Raw genomic sequence first — 17,416 nt, forward strand, 5'->3', positions numbered from 1 at the left:
ATTATAGGCACGCCAGTGAGTAGTGTCTCTGTCAGCGACGCGTGTGTGTTTTTTTTTAATGCTCTAACAGTAATAACCAATTCTCCTTATTGCGTCGATTAGGGTTCTTTTGTTAAAACGGGCCCTAAATGTCACTTGGTCGTCTTTGCGCTGCCAGCACCTCCTGCGGCCCGACATCAGCGCTGCTTCTGACTCCAGGTCAGGCCCATAGTGCCAATCTCTCCCTGAATTTCTGGAAGGGACACAGAGGGAATAGAGTAGGGTAGGGAACTACGGACAGGTGCCACATTGCGGCACAGCTTTTGGTTGGCTGAACAGAAAGCCAATCAAATGATAAACTGGTCTTCTAATGGCATACGGAATATTAATGAGGCACAGGAGTGTTTTTCAATGATCAGTACGTTTTTAGAATGTAACTAGGTGTCCGTTATCAGCGCGGTGTAAAGAAATCACAATCAGACACGTTTGTTCATATGAAAGATTATTTATAAAGAGTGAAAAAAAAAAGTCAAATCTTCCGCGGGTGAATAAAACACAGCTATAAAGCGTTATCACAATACCAATGAGTAGATCACACCCGACAGATGATATTATAGCATCATCTTCCATATATCCCCATAGTAGATACAGATACAGATTGTCCTATACACAAGTCGTGTACTATATATATGTACTATTGAAAATCCAATGTTGGTCAGATTAATTAACTGCTAATTAAGTAAACCGAGGTCAAACCCTCTTTCTCCCCATCCCGCGGAGGAGTCCGTGTATATAAATTAGCCGAAGGGTTAGTCTTCTACAGATAATTGCTACAAGTCTATCAGTACGGCACTTTATAGTACAGACATTGCTGATGGAAATATCACACTCAGTGGTAATAGATGGTGCTTATAAATGGTAACAGACCTCGTTTGCAGTTTTTACCCACAGATGGTCATCCCTGTTATTTCCGTGAATGACCCGCGGGCCAATCACAGCCTGGGGGCGGGGCTTCACGGGTGTCATGAGCGTAGCTATGCTCCATGTCCCGGCACCTTGCAATAAAAAAGAAAAATATTAGTTTATGCCAGAGGTTCTCAAACTCGGTCCTAGGGGGCACACACAGTGCATGTTTTGCAGGTAACCCAGCAGGTGCACAGGTGTATTAATTACTTACTGACACATTTTAAAAGGTCAACAGGTGGAGCTAATTATTTCACTTGCGATTCTGTGAGGAGACCTGCAAAACATGCACTGTGTGTGCCCCCGAGGACCGAGTTTGAGAACCTCTGGTTTATGCTGTGCCATCGATGGAGTGAAACCATCTGGTTCTTTCCCATCGATGGCAAAAGCATTCGACATTGGCCATAAACCATCAATGATTAGGAATCATCAATGGTCGATAGCCATCCCTAGTAATAGGCATTGATACACAAGGATAGGAGCTACCTATTGCCTATTGGTCCGGCCAGATTGCAAAGGTTCTTATTGGGCTGTATGATATGATCACAAAGCAATGTTGGCCAAGGGTCAGGAGGGTCTGAAAGTGGCAAAATATGTCACGATATGTGATATATATTTTATATATATATATATATATATATATATATATATATATGTCACGATATACAGAGGGGATGTAATTAGATAGGTTATGTGAGTATGTCTGATATTTGATAAGCTTGCCTGAAGAGGAGAGTTTTCAGGGAACGCTTGAAGGTTTGGAGACTAGAGGAGAGTCTTATTGTGCGTGGGAGGGCATTCCACAGAGTGAGTCAGCTTGAAAAAAGTCCTGTCATTCTGAGTGTGAACAAGTAATGCGTGTGGAAGAGAGACGCAGATCTTGTGCAGAGCGGAGAGGTCGGGTAGGGAGATATGTTGAGATGAGTGAAGTGATGTACGATGGTGCAGTTTGGTTAATAGCCTTGTATGTCAGTAAAAGTATTTTATATTTAATACGGTAGAATACCGGTAACAATCGAGGGACTGACAGAGCGGATCTGCAGATAATGAACGTCTAGCTAGGAAGATTAGCCTCGCAGCTGCATTCAGAATGGATTGTAGTGGTGAGAGCCTATGTTTGGGAAGACCGGTCAGGAGACTATTACAATAATCAATGCGGGAGATAATGAGAGCATGGATTAGAGTTTTTGCTGCGTCTTGTGTAAGATATGGTCGTATTCTGGATATGTTTCTTAGATGTATGTAACATGATCTTGAGACAGATTGAATGTGGGTAACAAAGGACAGTTCAGAGTCAAGAATGACACCTAGGCAGCGAGTTTGTGGGGTAGGGATGATTGCTGAGTTATCACAGTGATGGAGATATCAGGTTGGAAACTATTATTGGCCGGTGGAAATATAATTAATTCTGTTTTAGAAGTATTACATGTGAGGTGGTGAGATGTCATCCAAGATGAAACGGCAGAAAGACATTCAGTGACACGGCCCAATACAGATGGTGACAAATCTGGTAAGGATAGGCAGATCCAATAAATACTGGCGCGTTTCTTCAATCTCTGATGAAACGCGTCATGATTTGTGGAAATCAATACATAGAAACCTATATATCCCTACATTTGTTATTAATATTGTCACTTTCTTAGTGTAATTGAGAAGCATAAGCCTACTTGCGCTTCAATAGGTGGTTTTGTTTGTTTTTATAATGGTCTACGGTGCGATAGAACAGGTGTAGAAAGCAATGGAAACGCGCTGACTGAGCATTTAGTACTATCTGCATTAGCGTATGTAATGTCTCATAACAAGTAGACTGCCGGTCCCGGTATTAGTTAGCGCCTAAGGTTAGCCACATCATTTTTCAAATTTGAAATCTCTATTTTATTAGCGTTTATATCTCTTTCTTTCTGATTGAGTGCTCTGTCTTTCTCCTCCTTCATATTCCTCTCGATCTCTTTCTGTCTACTCATCTCCGACTGGATCTGACTTACAGACTGCCTTATAACCTCCAATTGTGCGTCCAGGTTCTGCGTCTTCTGAATCCCCCGATCGGCCTCCTGGAGGCAGGCGTGCAGGAATTTCAGGACTGTAGCGTCGGTATCCAGGGTCCGGGTGGAATTCGAGGTGGTGTAATTATCCAGAGCGAAGATGTGCTGGGCGCCAAGTTCTTCAATTTCTTTCCATATAGTAGTAATGTTTTGGTCCGTATAATTAGTGAGGACCACAATGGGAAAAATTCCTGTCAGAAGAGAAAGACAGGAGGTTTCATTTCCTTTACTGCACAAATTACTTTTTCTTTAATGGAATGAAAAAAGTAAAACAGACATCCTATTAATATTAAATGTTAGCAGCATACAGCCCTGCCTCTGGACGTGCTAAATGAATGTACCAGTTTTATCTATGTACACGTAAGATGATTACAGTACAGTGTACTGAAACTGGCAACTAACCATAGATGGTGGGAAGCTGGACCATGACCAGACCTCTAACTCAAGGTCACATTGGCACATTTTAGGTTGTGTCGAAGTCGAAAATATTATAGCCACATGCATCACGTGCAAACACCACACAGAGTGGCCTCCGTGCGCGTGCTTGTTCTGCCGTGCGTGCGCATACCCGCACGTTGCGTATATTGGCTCACGAGGTCTTGCGTATTAACGCGTGGTATGAGTAAATACGGTAGAATACGCATTTGCATGGAAAAGCCACAAAGACATATCTCATATTTAATCCACATAGTACATAATTTACACACAGCCTACACGCACCACACCAGCAAGTTACATTTGCTTCAGAGGTATAACAACAGAGGGATTCAACTTTACAGGATATGAGGGGACAGAGTTAGGTTAGGAGGTGGTGTTTGGTATCCAGTTGTACAGTATTAGGGCAATATTTCGATGGCAGTTTGCAGATAGTAGCACGCTCCTGTGCATAGATATGCGCAGGAGTATAATATTAATATCACACTGTATTTACTGTACTCTTGATATTCGGCGGGAACCCAGTGGAGAACATCTGCTAGTGCACCTGGACCAGACATAGTCCACCTGTTCAAACCGACCTATGACCCCTCCTGTACTGTAAATGACCAGCCCTTTGACCTATGGATGAAGAGATTACAGTTTCCTTTGTTTCACACTTTGGACTATTGTATAAAAGCCAAGCCTACTGGCCGGTCAGGTTAATTCTCTGAAGGTCATCTATCCAGATTGACTGAGGACCGGAACCGGGTGGCACTGGCGAACAAACGTATGTATCATTGATTGTAGCCTTTTCTCTTATTTCATTGTATTTCTGTTGTACCCCCTTTTAAATAAATATTTGTTGCTGGGTTGGACCTCAACATTATATATACAATTAGTGTCGCATTCCTTTCCTGTTAGGGGTTATAAAGTGTATTCCGCCACACGTGTAGCTACTTTGTGCTTACAACGTGACAGCGTGCTTACGCAACATGTACGCATTTCATAGGGATTTTACACACACACTCTTAACGGTCGCAGCGGCCTGAGCATTTCTGCAAATATTTAAAGTATTGCTTTTCTTTCCTGAAAGTTAGTTGCACTTAACTATTGCATGGGCAAAGCCTTGGCCCAGTTACAGCACTAGGACTATACTATACTCTGTAAAATAGTTTAGATAGCTGGCAGGTCCATCAGGCCCAGCCTAGACTTTATGACCCATTCATCATCAGATGGCCCCTGGATAATGAAGTTTCCAACTCGCTGAGTTGTGATGGCTGATGCTTATGTACCAGAGAAATTTATTATTGCTGCGGTGCAGGGACAGCAGTCGGTAACACTACCCCTCCGGAGCCGGCATGTGTGACCCAAGGTCACTGAACCACACGGCTGCCATCTTGCAGTGAGGAGGCAGAGGAGGGATCCCTCTTCACAACTTCATCCTTTTTCACATGGGAAGGAGCTGGACACCGGGAATCCAGGATTTCCAGTATATAGAGTTATTGGAAGATGCCTACAAGTTGGTATGTGCGCAGCGGATGTGAGCAAGGATGTTTAGTCCATACATTGATTCTAAACCAGGGTAGGTTTTATTGAATATAACAGGGTACATTTAATAGAAGACAGACAGCAGTTAATATGATAAGGTATCAGCCTGTCTTGGGCTAAGTACTGTATTGCCGTACAGCACTGTGGTGCTCCAATAACACAGTGACGGACTAGGCACATGCAGACACTTTTAGAGATAATAAGAATTTACTTACCGATAATTCTATTTCTCGGAGTCCGTAGTGGATGCTGGGGTTCCTGAAAGGACCATGGGGAATAGCGGCTCCGCAGGAGACAGGGCACAAAAGTAAAGCTTTTACAGGTCAGGTGGTGTGTACTGGCTCCTCCCCCTATGACCCTCCTCCAGACTCCAGTTAGGTACTGTGCCCGGACGAGCGTACACAATAAGGGAGGATTTTGAATCCCGGGTAAGACTCATACCAGCCACACCAATCACACCGTACAACTTGTGATCTAAACCCAGTTAACAGTATGATAACAGAGGAGCCTCTGAAAGATGGCTTCCTAAACAATAACCCGAATTAGTTAACAATAACTATGTACAAGTATTGCAGATAATCCGCACTTGGGATGGGCGCCCAGCATCCACTACGGACTCCGAGAAATAGAATTATCGGTAAGTAAATTCTTATTTTCTCTATCGTCCTAAGTGGATGCTGGGGTTCCTGAAAGGACCATGGGGATTATACCAAAGCTCCCAAACGGGCGGGAGAGTGCGGATGACTCTGCAGCACCGAATGAGAGAACTCCAGGTCCTCCTTTGCCAGGGTATCAAATTTGTAAAAATTTACAAACGTGTTCTCCCCTGACCACGTAGCTGCTCGGCAGAGTTGTAATGCCGAGACCCCTCGGGCAGCCGCCCAAGATGAGCCCACCTTCCTTGCGGAATGGGCCTTAACAGATTTAGGCTGTGGCAGGCCTGCCACAGAATGTACAAGTTGAATTTTGTTACAAATCCAACGAGCAATCGACTGCTTAGAAGCAGGTGCACCCAACTTGTTGGGTGCATACAGTATAAACAGCGAGTCAGATTTTCTGACTCCAGCCGTCCTTTAAATGTATATTTTTAAGGCTCTGACAACGTCCAACAACTTGGAGTCCTTCAAGTCGTCTGTAGCCGCAGGCACTACAATAGGCTGGTTCAGGTGAAACGCTGATACCACCTTAGGGAGAAAATGCGGACGCGTCCGCAGCTCTGCCCTATGTCGAATGGAAAATTAAATAAGGGCTTTTATAAAACAAAGCCGCCAGTTCAGATACTCTCCCGGCCGAAGCCAGGGCCAGTAACATAGTCACTTTCCATGTGAGATATTTCAAATCCACATTCTTTAGTGGTTCAAACCAATTGGATTTGAGGAAATCTAAAACTACATTTAGATCCCACGGTGCCACCTTAGGCACCACAGGAGGCTGTATATGCAGTACTCCTTTGATAAAAATCTGGACCTCAGGGACTGAGGCCAATTCTTTTTGGAAGAATATTGATAGGGCCGAAATTTGAACCTTAATAGATCCCAATTTGAGACCCATAGACAATCCTGATTGCAGGAAATGTAGGAAAACGACCCAGTTGACATTCCTCCATCGGAGCACTCCGCTGCTCGCACCACGCAACATATTTTCGCCAAATACGGCGATAATGCTTCGCGGTGACTTCCTTCCTTGCCTTTATCAAGGTAGGAATGACTTCTTCTGGAATGCCTTTTCCTTTTAGGATCTGGCATTCAAACGCCATGCCGTCAAACGCAGCCGCGGTAATTCTTGAAAAAGACAAGTACCCTGCTGAAGCAGGTCCCTTCTCAGAAGTAGAGGCCACGGATCGTCCGTGACCATCTCTTGAAGTTCCGGGTACCAAGTCCTTCTTGGCCAATCCGGAGCCACTAGTCTTACTCCTCTTTGCCGTATAATCCTCAATACCTTTGGTATGAGAGACAGAGGAGGAAACACATATACCGACTGGTACACCCAAGGTGTTACCAGCGCGTCCACAGCTATTGCCTGCGGATCTCTTGACCTGGCGCAATACCTGTCCAGTGTTTTGTTGAGGCGAGACGCCATCATGTCCACCATTGGTTTTACCCAACGGTTTAATAGCATGTGGAAAACTTCTGGATGAAGTCCCCACTCTCCCGGGTGAAGGTCGTGTCTGCTGAGGAAGTCTGCTTCCCAGTTGTCCACGCCCGGGATGAATACTGCTGACAGTGCTATCACGTGATTCTCCGCCCAGCGAAGGATCCTGGCAGCTTCTGCCATTGCCCTCCTGCTTCTTGTGCCGCCCTGTCTGTTTACATGGGCGACTGCCGTGATGTTGTCCGACTGGATCAACACCGGTCTTCCTTGAAGCAGAGGTTCCGCCTGGCTTAGAGCATTGTAGATTGCTCTTAGTTCCAGAATGCTTATGTGAAGAGACTTTTTCAGGCTCGACCACACTCCCTGGAAATTTCTTCCCTGTGTGACTGCTCCCCAGCCTCTCAGGCTGGCCTCCGTGGTCACCAGGATCCAATCCTGCATGCCGAATCTGCGGCCCTCCAATAGATGAGCCTCCTGCAACCACCACAGAAGGGATACCCTTGTCCTCGGCGACAGGGTTATCCGCAGGTGCATCTGAAGATGCGACCCTGACCATTTGTCCAACAGATCCCTTTGCATGGAATCTGCCGAAAGGGATTGCTTCGTAAGAAGCTACCATTTTTTCCCAGGACTCTTGTGCATTGATGTACAGACACCTTTCCTGGTTTTAGGAGGTTCCTGACCAGGTCAGATAACTCCTTGGCTTTTTCTTCGGGAAGAAAAACCTTTTTCTGAACTGTGTCCAGAATCATCCCCAGGAACAGCAGACGAGTTGTCGGCATTAATTGGGATTTTGGAATATTCAGAATCCATCCGTGCTGCTTTAGCACCTCTTGAGATAGTGCTAAACCCATCTCTAGCTGTTCTCTGGACCTTGCCCTTATTAGGAGATCGTCCAAGTATGGGATAATTAATACGCCTTTTCTTCGAAGAAGAAATATTATCTCGGCCATTACCTTTGTAAAGACCCGAGGTGCCGTGGACAAACCAAACGGCAGCGTCTGAAACTGATAGTGACAGTTTTGTACAACGAACCTGAGGTACCCCTGGTGTGAGGGGTAATTGGAACGTGGAGATACGCATCCTTGATGTCCAAGGATACCATAAAGTCCCCTTCTTCCAGGTTCGCTATCACTGCTCTGAGTGACTCCATCTTGAACTTGGACTTCTTTATGTACAGGTTCAAGGACTTCAGATTTAGAATAGGCCTTACCGAGCCATCCGGCTTCGGTACCACAAAAAGAGTGGAATAATACCCCTTCCCTTGTTGTAGAAGAGGTACCTTGACTATCACCTGCTGAGAATACAGCTTGTGAATGGCTTCCAAAACCGTCTCCCTTTCTGAGGGGGACGTTGGTAAAGCAGACTTCAGGAAACGGCGAGGTGGCTCTGTCTCTAATTTCAACCTGCACCCCTGAGATATTATCTGCAGGATCCAGGGATTTACCTGCGAGTGAGCCCACTGCGCGCTGTAATTCTTGAGACGACCGCCTACCGCCCCCGAGTCCGCTTGCGAAGCCCCAGCGTCATGCTGAGGCTTTTGTAGAAGCCGGGGAGGGCTTCTGTTCCTGGGAAGGAGCTGCCTGTTGCTGTCTCTTCCCTCGTCCTCTGCCTCGTGGCAGATATGAATAGCCCTTTGCTCTCTTATTTTTAAAGGAACGAAAGGGCTGCGTTGAAAGGTCGGTGCCTTTTTCAGTTGGGGAGTGACTTGAGGTAGAAAGGTGGATTTCCCGGCCGTAGCCGTGGCCACCAAATCCGATAGACCGACCCCAAATAACTCCTCTACGCATCGCCTGTCCACTGTCGTGTCCATAAAGCTCTTCTGGCCGAAATGGACATAGCACTTACCCGTGATGCCAGTGTGCAGATATCTCTCTGTGCATCACGCATATAAAGAAATGCATCCTTTATTTGTTCTAACGACAGTAAAATATTGTCCCTGTACAGGGTATCAATATTTTCGATCAGGGACTCTGACCAAACTACCCCAGCACTGCACATCCAGGCAGTCGCAATAGCTGGTCGTAGTATAACACCTGCATGTGTGTATATACCTTTTTGGATATTTTCCATCCTCCTATCTGATGGATCTTTAAGTGCGGCCGTCTCAGGAGAGGGTAACGCCACTTGTTTTGATGAGCGTGTTAGCGCTTTGTCCACCCTAGGAGGTGTTTCCCAGCGCTCCCTAACCTCTGGCGGGAAAGGGTATAAAGCCAATAACTTCTTTGAAATTAGCAGTTTTTTATCGGGGCACCCCACGCTTCATCACACACGTCATTTAATTCTTCTGATTCGGTAAAAACTACTGGTAGTTTTTTCACACCCCACATAATACCCTGTTTAGTGGTATCTGTAGTATCAGCTAAATGTAACATCTCCTTTATTGCCAAAATCATATAACGTGTGGCCCTACTGGAAAATACGGTTGATTCGTCACCTTCACCACCGGAATCAGTGCCTGTGTCTTGGTCTGTGTCGACCGACTGAGGCAAGGGGCGTTTTACAGCCCCTGACGGTGTTTGAGGCGCCTGGACAGGCACTAATTGAGTGTCCGGCCGCCTCATGTCGGCAAACGACTGCTTAAGCGAGTTGACGCTATCCCGTAATTCCACAAATAAAAGCATCCATTCTGGTGTCGACCCCCTAGAAGGTGACATCCTCATATTTGGCAATTGCTCCGCCTCCACACCAATAACGTCCTCATACATGTCGACACACACGTACCGACACACAGCAGACACACAGGGAATGCTCTATACGAAGACAGGACCCACTAGCCCTTTGGGGAGACAGAGGGAGAGTCTGCCAGCACACACCAAAAAGCGCTATATATGACAGGGATAGCCTTATGATTAAGTGCTCCCTTATAGCTGCTTTTATATTAATATATTGCCATTTATTTTGCCCCCCCTCTCTGTTATACCCTGTTTCTGTAGTGCAGTGCAGGGGAGAGACCTGGGAGCCTTCCTGACCAGCGGAGCTGTGACAGAAAATGGCGCCGTGTGCTGAGGAGATAGGCCCCGCCCCTTTTCCGGCGGGCTCGTCTCCCGCTATTTAGTACATTTAGGCAGGGGTAAATATCTCCATATAGCCTCTGGGGCTATATGTGAGGTATTTTTAGCCTTTTTAAAGGTTTTCATTTGCCTCCCAGGGCGCCCCCCCCCCAGCGCCCTGCACCCTCAGTGACTGCCGTGTGAAGTGTGCTGAGAGGAAAATGGCGCACAGCTGCAGTGCTGTGCGCTACCTTAAGAAGACTGCAGGAGTCTTCAGCCGCCGATTCTGGACCTCTTCTTGCTTCAGCATCTGTGAGGGGGCCGGCGGCGTGGCTCCGGTGACCATCCAGGCTGTACCTGTGATCGTCCCTCTGGAGCTTCATGTCCAGTAGCCAAGAAGCCAATCCATCCTGCACGCAGGTGAGTTCACTTCTTCTCCCCTCTGTCCCTCGTTGCAGTGATCCTGTTGCCAGCAGGAATCACTGTAAAATAAAAAACCTAAGCTAAACTCTCTAAGCAGCTCTTTATGAGAGCCACCTAGAATTGCACCCTTCTCGGCCGGGCACAAAAATCTAACTGGAGTCTGGAGGAGGGTCATAGGGGGAGGAGCCAGTACACACCACCTGACCTGTAAAAGCTTTACTTTTGTGCCCTGTCTCCTGCGGAGCCGCTATTCCCCATGGTCCTTTCAGGAACCCCAGCATCCACTTAGGACGATAGAGAAATGTAATAAGTCTTGCACCTGGAGTACAGGCAGTCTGACCTTAAGATTGGTAAAGGATATTTACTCAGACGTGATGTTATTTAGACAGATGAGTCTTGCACAATAACACACAGATAAGAGACAGCATGTATCGATTAATAATTTAAAGGCATATCAGCAAGAGTAACATGTAAAATCTGAAGAGGTGTGATTCCTAACACCCCAACCCCCTTCCTTTTGTAATCTCTCACTCTGCATACAGAGTGAGGGCCTGATTCCAATTTCTACGCAATGCCGATATTTACGCAGCCGAGAGATTTTTGGCTGACTGCACATGCATTTAAGTCGCACTTCGCACATGCCAAGGTACTGTTTCAATGGAGTTGGCAGTCAGGTTTTATTCACAGAGTGATTGACAGTAACGGACCACTTGGGGGAGGGTGTCAGCAAAAACACAGCCATGTCATCAACATGTTCCTGGTAGCGTGTCTCAGTGTACGCACGAAACACGGCACCGGCGTCACAGCTGCTGCGGCCAGTCTGCGAGACTATAGACCCCAGGTGTCGGTGAGTCAGTGTTCCCTGCGTCTGCACCTGTGCTGCGAATGTATACGTAGTTGCTGCGATTTTGCGATAGGTCCGGAAGTCATCTCTGTTCATTTCTGGGTAGCTGCTACACTTGCGTTGTTGTGCATGTCCGTAGGCTGAAAAATTGCATCTGTGTAGGCATTAGTGTACAAATCGCAATGAAGCTCTCAGTCCCAAACAGAACTTTGCTGCATCTCTTGGCTCCCACGTATACTCAGAAGAGCAAAGCAGCAGGTGGACATTTATTTCTCTTACGTCCTAGAGGATGCTGGGGTCCACATTAGTACCCTGGGGTATAGACGGGTCCACTAGGAGCCATGGGCACTTTAAGAGTTTGATAGTGTGGGCTGACTCCTCCCTCTATGCCCCTCCTACCAGACTCAGTTTAGAAAATGTGCCCGGTGGAGCCGGTCACAGCTAGGGGAGCTCTACAGAGCTTTTCTGGTTTTATTATTTTTCTTAAGAGTATTAGGCACAGGGAGGCTGCTGGCAACAGCCTCCCTACTTCGTGGGACTTTGGGGGGGAGTAGTATCCAACCCTCTGAGGTTAATGGCCACTATCTCCGCTGACAGGACATTAAGCTCCTGAGGGTGATGATCGTTAGCCCCCGAGGCCACCGCTCACTCCCGCAGCATGCCGCCACCCCCTAACAGAGCCAGGAGATTGCGGTGGTGAGTAGGATGCCGGCGACCCGACAAGCGGCGAGCCAATGTGTATGGCGGCAACAGGGTGGGAGCGCAGTACTGAAGCTGCACTCCGGAAGGCTCAGCGTTACTGCGGTGCTGTGAGGGGCACCCACAGCCAGCGCTATACCCTTACACTGGTCACTCGTAGCTATCAGGGACTTTGTCTACTGCCAGCATCAGATACCTCAGGCCAGTATAATCTTACAAAGTGCGGGAAGACTTGCCAAGTTAGGGGGCGGAGCTTCCCCTCAGAGAGGATCCAGTAGCTCCCCAGCGCCATTTTCTCCCTGCAGAACATCACACAGAGACGCTGACAGGGAGCGCTGACCCTCCACATAACTCCAGCTATCCTGTGCGGTACCAGGGGGTTATAGAAAGGGGGGGGGGGTGTATTTATAACTGTGTAGTCTATTAAGGGTGCACAGTCAGCGCCAGGCATTTATTCCATAACTGCCTACTGGGGCGCTGTGTGTGCTGGCTCCAGTAACTATGTGTCTCTCTGATAGGTACTTGGGGGAAACTGTGTCTGACATTTTCCTGTGTGTGTGTGTTTATGCAAATCGCACACTATCATGTCCAGGGACTCGGTATCTTGTGCTGCAGAGTATGTATCTTCACCAGAGGAATCCATTCCATGTACTCAGGAATGTAATATTACGTCTCAGCCTTCCAAACCCGAGCCCCAGTGGGTGGCTTCTATTAAGGGCATGATATCCCAGATTTCTACTAGGATAGCGCATAATGAGACTGAAACACAGGTTTTAAAAAAAAAAATCTGTGGAGGTTTTGTCTGGTTCTGTTCCCACTACCTCAAAATCCCCTTGTATATACCCAAAGAAACGTGCGCTTGCCCAGATTATGCAAGATGACGCGGATACCGACTCTGACACAGCAGACGGTGATGTGGATATGCAGGGGGGTGGGGGGGGGGGGGGGTGAGGCTTCCCAATAGGGGTGCAGCTCATGATTGAGGCCATTAGGGATGCGTCACACTTCACTGACAAACCACCTGAGCAGGTTGAGGAGGCTTTCTTTACAGACAATAAGAAAGCCTGCCTGACCTTCCCTGCGTCTAAAGAATTAAATGTATTATTTGAAAAATCCTGGGAAAACCCAGAAAAAAATTCCAGATACCTAAAAGGGTTCTCGTTGCTTTTCCTTTCCCTGAGGATGGTAGGAAAAAGTGGGAAAACCCAACTATTTTAGACGCTTCTGTATCTGGACTGTCTAAAAATGTGGTTTTAACTGTCTACCGGGTCTACCGCTTTGAAAGAACCGGCAGACCGCAAGATTGAAACTATGCTCAAATCCATATACACTGCTTCAGGCATGGCGTTGAGGCCCACTATTGCCTGTTCATGGATTTCTGAAGCCATAGTAAAGTGGTCAGGTACATTACTTGAGGACTTAGATTCTATGGATAGAAGTGACATTGGATTGTTTTTACGTAAGGTTCGAGCCTTTACAGGAGGTTGAGGTCAAGTTTCTCACGTGGAAGGGTGTCACATTGTTGGCCTTAGCTTCTGCTAGGCGTGTGTCGGAATTGGGGGCTTTGTCTTGTAAAAGCCCCTACTTAATCTTCCATGAAGATAGAGCTGAACTCAGGACGCGTCAGCAGTTCCTTCCAAAGGTTGCGTCGGCTTTTCATATCAACCAACCTATTGTGGTGCCAGTTGCTACTGACTACTCAATTCCATCAAAGTCCTTGGATGTGGTAAGGGCTCTGAAAATCTATGTGAAGAGGACTGCTCGTTACAGAAAGTCGGACTCTGTTTGTCCTGTATGATGCCAAGAAAATTGGGTTCACTATCCAGCATGCATATTCTACGGCAGGATTGCCGTGTCCAAAATCTGTTAAGGCCCACTCTACTCGTAAGGTGGGTTCTTCCTGGGCGGCTGCCCGGGGTGTGTCGGCTTTACAGCTCTGCCGAGCAGCTACTTGGTCAGGGTCGAACACGTTTACTAAGTTCTACAAGTTCGATACTTTGGCTATGGACCTAAAGTTTGGTCAATCGGTTCTGCAGGAGCCTCCGCGCTCTCCCTCCCGTTCTGGGAGATTTGGTACATCCCCATGGTACTAATGTGGACCCCAGCATCCTCTAGGACGTAAGAGAAAATAGAATTTTAATTGCCTACCGGTAAATCCATTTCTCGTAGTCCGTAGAGGATGCTGGGCGCCCGCCCAGCGCTTCGTTATCCTGCAGTAGCTACTTGAGTTCAGTACTGCTTTGTTCTTGGTTAAGTACTGTGTTGGTACTTGGTTAAGTAATGTTTCAGCGGTTGCTGAGTTTTCAAGCTGGTTAGCTTGGTTTGCCTTGTATGTGTGAGCTGGTGTGAATCTCACCACTATCTGTGTAAATTCCTTCTCTCGAAGTTGTCCGTCTCCTCGGGCACAGTCTCTATACTGAGTCTGGTAGGAGGGGCATAGAGGGAGGAGCCAGCCAACACTATCAAACTCTTAAAGTGCCCATGGCTCCTAGTGGACCCGTCTATGGTGGTCATTCCGAGTTGTACGCTCGCAAGCTGCTTTTAGCAGCTTTGCACATGCTAAGCCGCCGCCTACTGGGAGTGAATCTTAGCTATCAAAATTGCGAACGAAAGATTCTCAAAATTACGAATAGACACTTCTTAGTAGTTTCTGAGTAGCTCCAGACTTACTCGGCATCTGCGATCAGTTCAGTGCTTGTCGTTCCTGGTTTGACGTCACAAACACACCCAGCGTTCGCCCAGACACTCCTCCGTTTCTCCAGCCACTCCGCGTTTTTCCCAGAAACTGTAGCGTTTTTTCACACACACCCATAAAACGGCCAGTTTCCGCCCAGAAACACCCATTTCCTGTCAATCACATTACGATCACCAGAACGAAGAAAAAACCTTGTAATGCCATGAGTAAATTACCTAACTGCATAGCAAATTTACTTGGCGCAGTCGCACTGTGGACATTGCGCATGCGCATTAGCGACTAATCGCTCAGTTGCGAGAACAAAATAACGAGCGAACAACTCGGAATGAGAGCCTATACCCCATGGTACTAAATGGAACCCCAGCATCCTCTACGGACTACGAGAAAAGGATTTACCGGTAGGTAATTAAAACCCTATTTATTGAGGGACAGGCTGTGTCTGGGTGCAATATACAAACTAACACCGAACCAGTGACCAGATACTCCAGACACACTTACTGCCACCAGCGACAGGAGGGAGGTGGGTAGTAGGAGGGCACAGAGGTGAGGAGCTAAAGAAAACCTCAGCTCTGGGAAGGCAGTGTCCAGCAGTGCGCCCAGATTCCGACCCTTGCTCCACATACCTCTGCTAGTCTGCTGTGATGATATGGGAATGTGAAAATCATGGATGGCCGAGACGCAGAGGAGGGGGGAAGGTAAATGGTGGCCGGCCTGAAGCACTGAAAATGGGATCAGTCCAGGGGGCAGCTGGTACCCCCAACCCAGCACGCCCTGCTCAACTTTTCCTCAATATTACCTCTTATTTTGCTTACAGTGTCCTAGGTACTTACAGTAGTAGTAGTTATGATGCAGTAGACAGGACTATTTGGCGCATATATACTGTAAGTGCACACATCTGTATATACACTTTACAGAATAACTCTTACCTGTTATCTCAAACGCATCTCTTAGAAAGGGCACGATATCATTGGATACACTGGATAAATTTCTTCCATATTGGGGTTTAACACTGGTACAGACAAAGGACAAAATTGTGCAGAGAGCAGAAGTTTAGTGTAGAAAAGCTGAAGTCAAAAGTTGAAGTTTTTCTCCAATTTTTCTTTGCTACATTGTCATTAATATACATCACTACATCATGTCTAGTATGGTGCCCGTACACTTATGAGATTATACTACTAGCCTTCCATTTCGACCACATCTATAAGATATTATGTGCTGCACATAATATTTATCGAATCGCAGTGCGATCGCATGTGTTTCTAGAAACACATGCCATATATCGCATACCTCCCAACTTTGAACTTGACATAAGCCGCGTGTGTCCCCGAAAAAGGGGTGTAGCATAAGAAAAGGGGCGTGGCTTCACGGGGGACCCGCGATTGTGAGCCATGCCCCCGTTTTCATCACTGAGGGGGCATGCCCAGAGCTCTGTGAGCCGCTGGCATGCCCCCTCTAACTCCAGTGAATAGACGCTGTGCGCATGCGCTAAGCAGGGCAGCGAGAGACAGAGCCTCCCAACTGCCCCCACCACGGGACACTGCGGCCCGCGGGTGGGACAGCGGGACAGTCCCCAAAAAACGGGACAGTTGGGAGGTATGTGATTGCACAGGGGCCGCTCCCACTCGGCGGTGACGTGCCCATCACGTGATTACTATGCGATCTATCGCATGGTAATCTTTTTGGCAGTTCAGGTGCGATTTCATTGCACCTGAACTGCCGGTGCGATGCCCCACGATGTCGCGTTGCGGGGCATCGCAAAAGTGTATGGGCACCAGTACAGATCACATAGGTGTCAGTGTGCCATTGTCATATCACCAAAATTGTCAGTCTGTCATTGTTCTGTAACCACAGGTGTCAGTGCGTCATCATGCTGGGCCCCCAAGTGTCAGTGTGTCATCATGCTGGGCCCCCAAGTGTCAGTGTGTCATTGTTCCTGTACCCCAAGTGTCAGTGCGTCATTGTTCCTGTACCCCAAGTGTCAGTGTGCAGAGGGGTATCTAGGGTAGGGCGAGTGGGGCACATATACTGGGCGCCTTGGCAGGCCCAGGAGATGGGGGCACCGCTGGAGGCCAGGGCATCATGCCCCACTCGCCCCCGTCACGCCGAAAGCCGAAATGTGAGGGGAGGAGAGCGCACCGTCTCTCCCTCCCCTCACCGCCGCTGAAAGCCCTTGCAGTGTCCAGCCTCCGGCGGCGTTAGCCAATCAGAGGTTGCGGACCGGCTCCTGATTGGCTGCCGGTCCGCAAGCTCTGATTGGCTAGCGAACCGGCGCCACACAGCCGCCGGAGACCTGTCCTGGAGCGGTGAGGGGAAGGAGAGGCGCTCTCCTCCCCTCACATAGAACACGCGGCGGCGCCGCGCCGGTGACTCGGTAAGTGACCGGGGGGAAGGGGGGGGGGGGAGAGCACAGTGGGGCATGTAACTAGCACAGTGGGGCATGTATCAGGCACAGTGTGGGGCAATGTATCTGGCACAGTGAGGTATGTAACTGGCACTGTGGGGCATGTATCCGGCACTGTGGGGAAATGTAACTGGCACTGTGGGGCAATGTAACTGGCACTGTGGGGCATTGTATCTGGCACTGTGGGGCATGTATCCGGCACTGTGGGGCATTGTATCTGGCACTGGGGGGGCAATGCAATTGGCACTGTGGGGCAATGCAATTGGCACTGTGGGGGGCATGTATCCGGCACTGTGGGACAATGTAACTGGCACTGTGGGG

The 17,416-nt window shown here is 47.9% G+C and overlaps 1 protein-coding gene across 4 annotated transcripts in view; it reads right to left on the reverse strand.

Moving 5' to 3' along the window:
• Positions 1-464: 464 nt before the first annotated feature.
• LOC134945859 (uncharacterized) overlaps positions 465-17,416 on the reverse strand; it is a 36,166-nt gene continuing 19,214 nt past the window's right edge. For all 4 annotated transcript variants that reach the window (XM_063935401.1, XM_063935398.1, XM_063935399.1 and 1 more), the window contains 2 exons: positions 15,621-15,703; positions 465-3,175 (listed from right to left, as the gene is read on the reverse strand). In XM_063935401.1, the coding sequence (XP_063791471.1) occupies positions 2,769-3,175; positions 15,621-15,703 (490 nt within the window). In that variant the 3' untranslated portion in view covers positions 465-2,768. The remainder of the gene's footprint in view (positions 3,176-15,620; positions 15,704-17,416) is intronic.

Source organism: Pseudophryne corroboree, chromosome 7 (genome assembly GCF_028390025.1).
Source record: "Pseudophryne corroboree isolate aPseCor3 chromosome 7, aPseCor3.hap2, whole genome shotgun sequence".
In the NCBI taxonomy this organism is placed as follows: domain Eukaryota; kingdom Metazoa; phylum Chordata; class Amphibia; order Anura; family Myobatrachidae; genus Pseudophryne; species Pseudophryne corroboree.